Here is a 5,369-nt window from a genome sequence, read left to right as displayed (position 1 = left end):
TTTATCTAGGTACCTCTAACTAAATTAATTTTCAATAAAGTATTTTCTCTAATTTAGGTCAAAACAAAAGAATACATTGCTAGAAACTATCATACATCATCAGAAGAATTGGTATTATATAGACTCTTCTTTGAACATCCTATTTTCCTTGTTTGAAAGTGAGCAATGAGTAGTGAATTCTTAAACATAATAATCGTCACAGAAGGTTTTAGGCCACCAACATATACTCATCCACAATAATGCTCGACAAAAAAAAAAAAAAAAAAAAAAAAAAAAAAAAAAAGGTGGGAAACCCTAATTTTAAATGGTGAGTGAATCTTTGCATTTTTTGGCAAGTAATAAAAAATTAAATAAAAAAGCATACTGTAATTAAAATTGACGTTGAATGGTAGCTTTCCTAACTGTCTCTAAGTAAGTGTTAGTTACTTTTTTTTTGGTAATGTCGAGTGTTGGCTACTAAGAGCAATTGAAACATATCTACTAATTTGACACATAATATACGACTGTATTCCACACATGTGCAAGATGGCCTAAAGGATATTATAATTAAAATAGGGGTAACACTCAGCACACCAACCTCGATACACTCTTTTTTATTTAGATAATGAATTTAATATGCCGCCTAAGCTTACAATTTATTAAATTTATCAAAAATTGAATACACAAGAAATTCCTTATGCTCTTCTCATCTATGCCCTATCTTGTAAAAATGAGTTGTTCTACTTAAGTCTTATATAGCGGCTCGACTTTGTTTAATGCCGTATTTGCCACTAATCCATCGCTATTCATATCATTTAGGATTAAGGTTTTCTTCACCCTGGTAGATTAAAAAATTCTTTATCCACCAGTGAAATGAACCCATGATTTGATTCGTGCGTCATCATTACAGTCGCACCCTATTTACAAAGTTCAAATACTCCTCCCTAATGCAATCCAATAGTTAATCATTCCCAATAGTTTGTCATAAAACCAAACAAATAGGTTAAACCTCCTAAACCAATCAATGTTCATTAAGCAACATCTTCACATCTTCAGTCTAATACATCATAGGTTCCACGAGAACCACCCAATGGTCCAACCGGATTCAACCAACACAAGTACCCAACTCCCTTCTAATCCACTTCTGGTCTAGCTTCCAAAAATTAGATTTTCATCTTGCCCAATAGGGGCATCATAGTGAAGTACTCAAACGCCCCCTCCCCTTGGTTTTAGAGCTTTCCATAGGGCTAAACACAATCACTATAACCTACCAGTTTTATAACCTTTAGATGGTTTGATCCATGTCCTCAAACCAAATGGGAATCTCACTTAACCAATGGGTCTACTCAACTTACTATTGCCAATGCATGTCCATTACGTGTCTCCCAAAGGTAAATCTATTATTACCTGGAAAGAGTAGGAGGATGGCAATTTATGTAATTTTCATATCAAAACAAAGGCATTTGCTCTCCCTTACTTCTTCAGACTCCTCCATCCACTTGGCACATTCCTCTGTTTAATTAACTACAAACATGGAACCTTACAGTTACTGACATGTGAAAATCAAAAATCACTGATATTTTAGGGATTTTGTTTCCCTTTTATCTTTCCAAATGCTAAGTTAAAGAGAGAAAAACGAGGGCAAGAGAGAATGAGAAAGTGAGAGGGAGAGCAAATCCCAAACAAAGGAAGGCAGTACAGAGCTAAGCCCTTATTGGAAGCATGTCTACCCATTAAGCCAAGTGTTGAAGATTGAATAAACCCATGGTTAAAACCCTGACCCTTGGTTAATGTAAAACCCACAACCTTGGTTAATGTAAAACCCACAAGCCTCCAGCCATTGTAACTCTCTCTCTCTCTCTGTGCTTTGGTAAACCAAATTAGGTAGCCAAATTATAAAAAATAAATAAATAAATAAAAAAAAATAAAATGAAAAAGGCGAAATTCAGAAGAGAGGGAGAGAGAAGAAAGGAAAGATATCATTTTATAAGACCCCACAAGCAAGAAGCTCATTTTAGCCCCCCAAAACGAGAAGAAATCTCCAAATGAAGAGGTCTCCTTCTTCTTGCTCGTCCTCTGGTTCATCCCCAGAGTTTCATCCCCCACCTCCACCTCCTCCTCTTTCTCCTGCAACTTCTTCTCTTGAGCAAGAATCCCAGATCAAACGCCCCAGAAGGATCAATCAACAGAAGCCAAGGTACACCTCAAACTCTGGCAAGAGAAGCTCCATTTACAGAGGAGTCACCAGGTAACCGTTCAAGTTTGCTCCTTTTTCCATTTTCTTCAGTGGTTTTCATTCATTTTCTCTGTTTTCTCCTTCTGGGTATCTTCTAATGCTCTTGCATGTTAATGTTCATCATTATCAATCTCATCAGGCATAGATGGACAGGGAGGTATGAAGCTCATCTCTGGGATAAGGGTTCATGGAATCCCATTCAAAACAAGAAAGGCCGACAAGGTAATACAACTATAGAATCTTTTTTGCAGAGAAAATTGAGATTTGTTATCTTTAATCAGCTTTTTGAATTTTCAATTTTCAATTTTCCTCATCTCTAATGGGTTCTGTTTTTATTTTAATATCTATGGCGATCTCTGCAAATCCTAACGTCCTCCTTATGCCGCTTTTGTCGCTCCTTTTAGTTTATTTGGGTGAGCAACTGCAACTCCCTGACCTCCTCTGCATGACTTCTCTATCTCACCCTTTTTAATTAATTTTAATTATTTAAAAAAAGAAAAAGAAAAAAGAAGAAGGATCCATCCACCTTGGCGCATGTTAGCCTCTCCAACCCCTAATGCATGTGGGTTTTGATTGAAAAATAAATAAATTTGCAGGAGCTTATGATGATGAAGAAGCCGCAGCTCATACTTACGATCTTGCTGCCCTGAAATATTGGGGTTCTGAAACCATCCTCAATTTTCCGGTAAATATGCAATAAGTTTCAATGGCTACACTTTTTATATAATAAGTTTCTGATTATTAATTTAATTTATTTAAAATAATGCAGTTTATTACATATGAGAAGGAGTATAAAGCAATGCAGGGTGTGTCAAAAGAGGAGTACTTGGCAATGCTGAGGAGAAAGAGCAGTGGCTTTGCCAGAGGAGTATCTAAATATCGTGGGGTTGCCAGGTAAGATTATTTTATTATTAATTTATGAAATTTTTTGCCGGAATTTGGGTTTTCCGGTGACCGGTATCTGACACAATTCACCGGAATCCTTTACAGGCACCATCACAATGGACGTTGGGAAGCAAGGATCGGTCGTGTTTTTGGAAACAAGTATCTTTACTTGGGAACTTTCAGTATAGCCTCTTTCTCTCTCTACTTTCTCTGTCTGGCCTCTCTCTCGCCGGCGGCGAGTGGGTGATTTGTCTGTCGTTTAGTGGGGCTTGTGGGGGTGTGTTGCATTGGATTGAGCATCACATGCATGAACCTTATGGGGTACACGTGCATAAGCACACGTGTATGGCCATGCAGAAAGGCTGGTACGTGAGAATCTCAATCCAGTGTGAGATACGCGTAGCAAACTTAGGGTACACGTGAGAAAAAGGCTGTCAAGGATTTAATCACTCCCCTATCAATTCCCATATTTTGGCGGTGGTCGTGGCATGTGGGGACCACATGTTATGTAACACATTTTATTTCTGGCCCCACAAATGTCGGTATTATTCTACAGCCGTTGATTGGGCTTTGGTGGGGCCCATCTTTGACTGGAGTCAAACTTGGGAGTGTAGTTTGGTTTGATCATTTAGTTTGTTCTTTAAGGGCTCCATCAAATGCTAGCCCACACTATTATGCCGGACTGGTTTAAGCCTGAGATCGGACCAACCAATTAGTAAACTGTTCGGAGCAGGGCCTAGATCGATTGGTAATGGTGCTTTATTGTAGTAGCCCGATGGATGCCTGGCCCTAACCAAGACCGACCGGCATTGTTAATTGATCGTTAACAGCCTGATTATAGCCCATTTATAACCCAATGAGCAAAACTAGCTTGTTTATTAAACCCCAATTATGGATTGCTAACCGAGGACTCTGATTTCCCAAACAGCTCGGTAACAGTGCCGGGCCTTGAATTGGTTGGGAGCCTTTAGGCCTGAACGGTTGACACCCCTAGGCTGAACCAGAGTCTTGGCAATGTAGTTCAAATATAAGCCCAATCTTCTAGTGGGCTGGCCCGAGTTGAACCCCTGATCTTGGTCAAATCTGGTTTAGGTCAACCATTTTAAACTATGACCCATATTGTGGATCTTGTTTTCATATTGGGTTGGGGTTCCACCAATGGAGAATTGATATTGAAGCCCAAACACGGATCCGTATCTGTATCCGAATTTTATGTTAAAAATTTTTTTTATATTTGATAGTATCCTTAGAGGAGGGGTTTTTGTTAATAGGTACCCAAGAAGAAGCAGCTGAAGCATATGACCTTGCAGCCTTGGAGTACAGAGGCTTGAATGCTGTGACCAATTTTGATGTTAGTCGTTACCTTAAAGATTTAAAACCACATTTACAAAGACAACTTCTACAACAGCAATTTGTGCATCTTCAGCACCTACAAAGGCAACAACATCAACTCATCACCACCCATCTCCCAGAACCACAAAAAGAAGCCACTCCCCCACCTCAGATCCCCAATCTAGAAACACCGGATTCCGGCAATCCTAACCATAATCATCATCAGAATCTGAATCAGAATCAATCATCCAATGTGATAGAACCTACCAAAGAAGAACACCCATGGAACCACCTCTGTATTGAACCCGGGTTCAATCCAAACCCACTTCCAGTTCCTGGGATCGCCCTCGAGGAAAAACCGAATGAATTGCCGGAGTTGTTCAACTATTCGGGTTTCGAAGAAAGCATAGATTTCTTCTTTGATGGGAGCGAGGAGAGTGGTATGAGCTTGGATGGAATCTTTGAGAATTCTGGAGAATCAGAGAGGGGTTACATGGTGGTTGATGAGGAGAAGAAAGGAGGGGAGAGTGGTTTGATGGGAGAAGGCCTGTCTTCTGCTTCAACAACCACCTCGGTTACATACCCACTTCCTATTACCATTTGCACTTAAATTATACATATGATGTGGGATGAGCCTGGTTTTGAGATTTGGTATTGGGGGCTGTGGGTTTATTTGGGTTTAGTGTTTGGGGCTATGGGGATCTGTGTGTGCGCTTGTGTTGGGGCTTGGGAGTGGGGGCATGTTACTGAACATGGAAACTTGAATTTAAAAAAAGAATAGGACATGGATAGGCTTAGTGGGGGCTTAGGGTTTTACTTTATTTAATTTTCTCTTCCTGTTTATGTTTTAAAGAACCGATGTAGGAAGTAAATTTTATTTGAATAGAGAGTATTTGTATTTAATTTGTTTTTTTTTTTTTTGTTTTTTTTTTTTTTT

General features: G+C 39.2%; 1 protein-coding gene across 1 annotated transcript; it reads left to right on the top strand.

The window, feature by feature from the left end:
• Window positions 1-1,918: 1,918 nt before the first annotated feature.
• Window positions 1,919-5,335, top strand: LOC122089431 (ethylene-responsive transcription factor WRI1). Its single transcript, XM_042659168.1, has 7 exons — window positions 1,919-2,227; window positions 2,355-2,437; window positions 2,620-2,628; window positions 2,812-2,900; window positions 2,985-3,109; window positions 3,206-3,282; window positions 4,372-5,335. The coding sequence occupies exons 1-7, from the start codon at window positions 2,025-2,027 to the stop codon at window positions 5,040-5,042; spliced, it is 1,257 nt and encodes a 418-aa protein (XP_042515102.1). The 5' UTR covers window positions 1,919-2,024; the 3' UTR covers window positions 5,043-5,335.
• The last annotated feature ends 34 nt before the right edge of the window (window positions 5,336-5,369 follow it).

Source organism: Macadamia integrifolia, chromosome 9 (assembly GCF_013358625.1).
Source record: "Macadamia integrifolia cultivar HAES 741 chromosome 9, SCU_Mint_v3, whole genome shotgun sequence".
NCBI lineage: Eukaryota > Viridiplantae > Streptophyta > Magnoliopsida > Proteales > Proteaceae > Macadamia > Macadamia integrifolia.
The sequence above is the reverse complement of the archived record's forward strand: the minus strand, read 5'-3'. Positions and strand labels throughout refer to the sequence as shown.

Coding starts and splice junctions, on each gene's coding strand:
- LOC122089431 (XM_042659168.1), top strand. CDS start 2,025: ATGAAGAGGTCTCCTTCTTCTTGCTCGTCCTCTGGTTCATCCCCAGAG. Junction 2,901..2,984: donor AAACCATCCTCAATTTTCCG/GTAAATATGCAA, acceptor AAAATAATGCAG/TTTATTACATATGAGAAGGA. Junction 3,283..4,371: donor TCTTTACTTGGGAACTTTCA/GTATAGCCTCTT, acceptor TTTTGTTAATAG/GTACCCAAGAAGAAGCAGCT.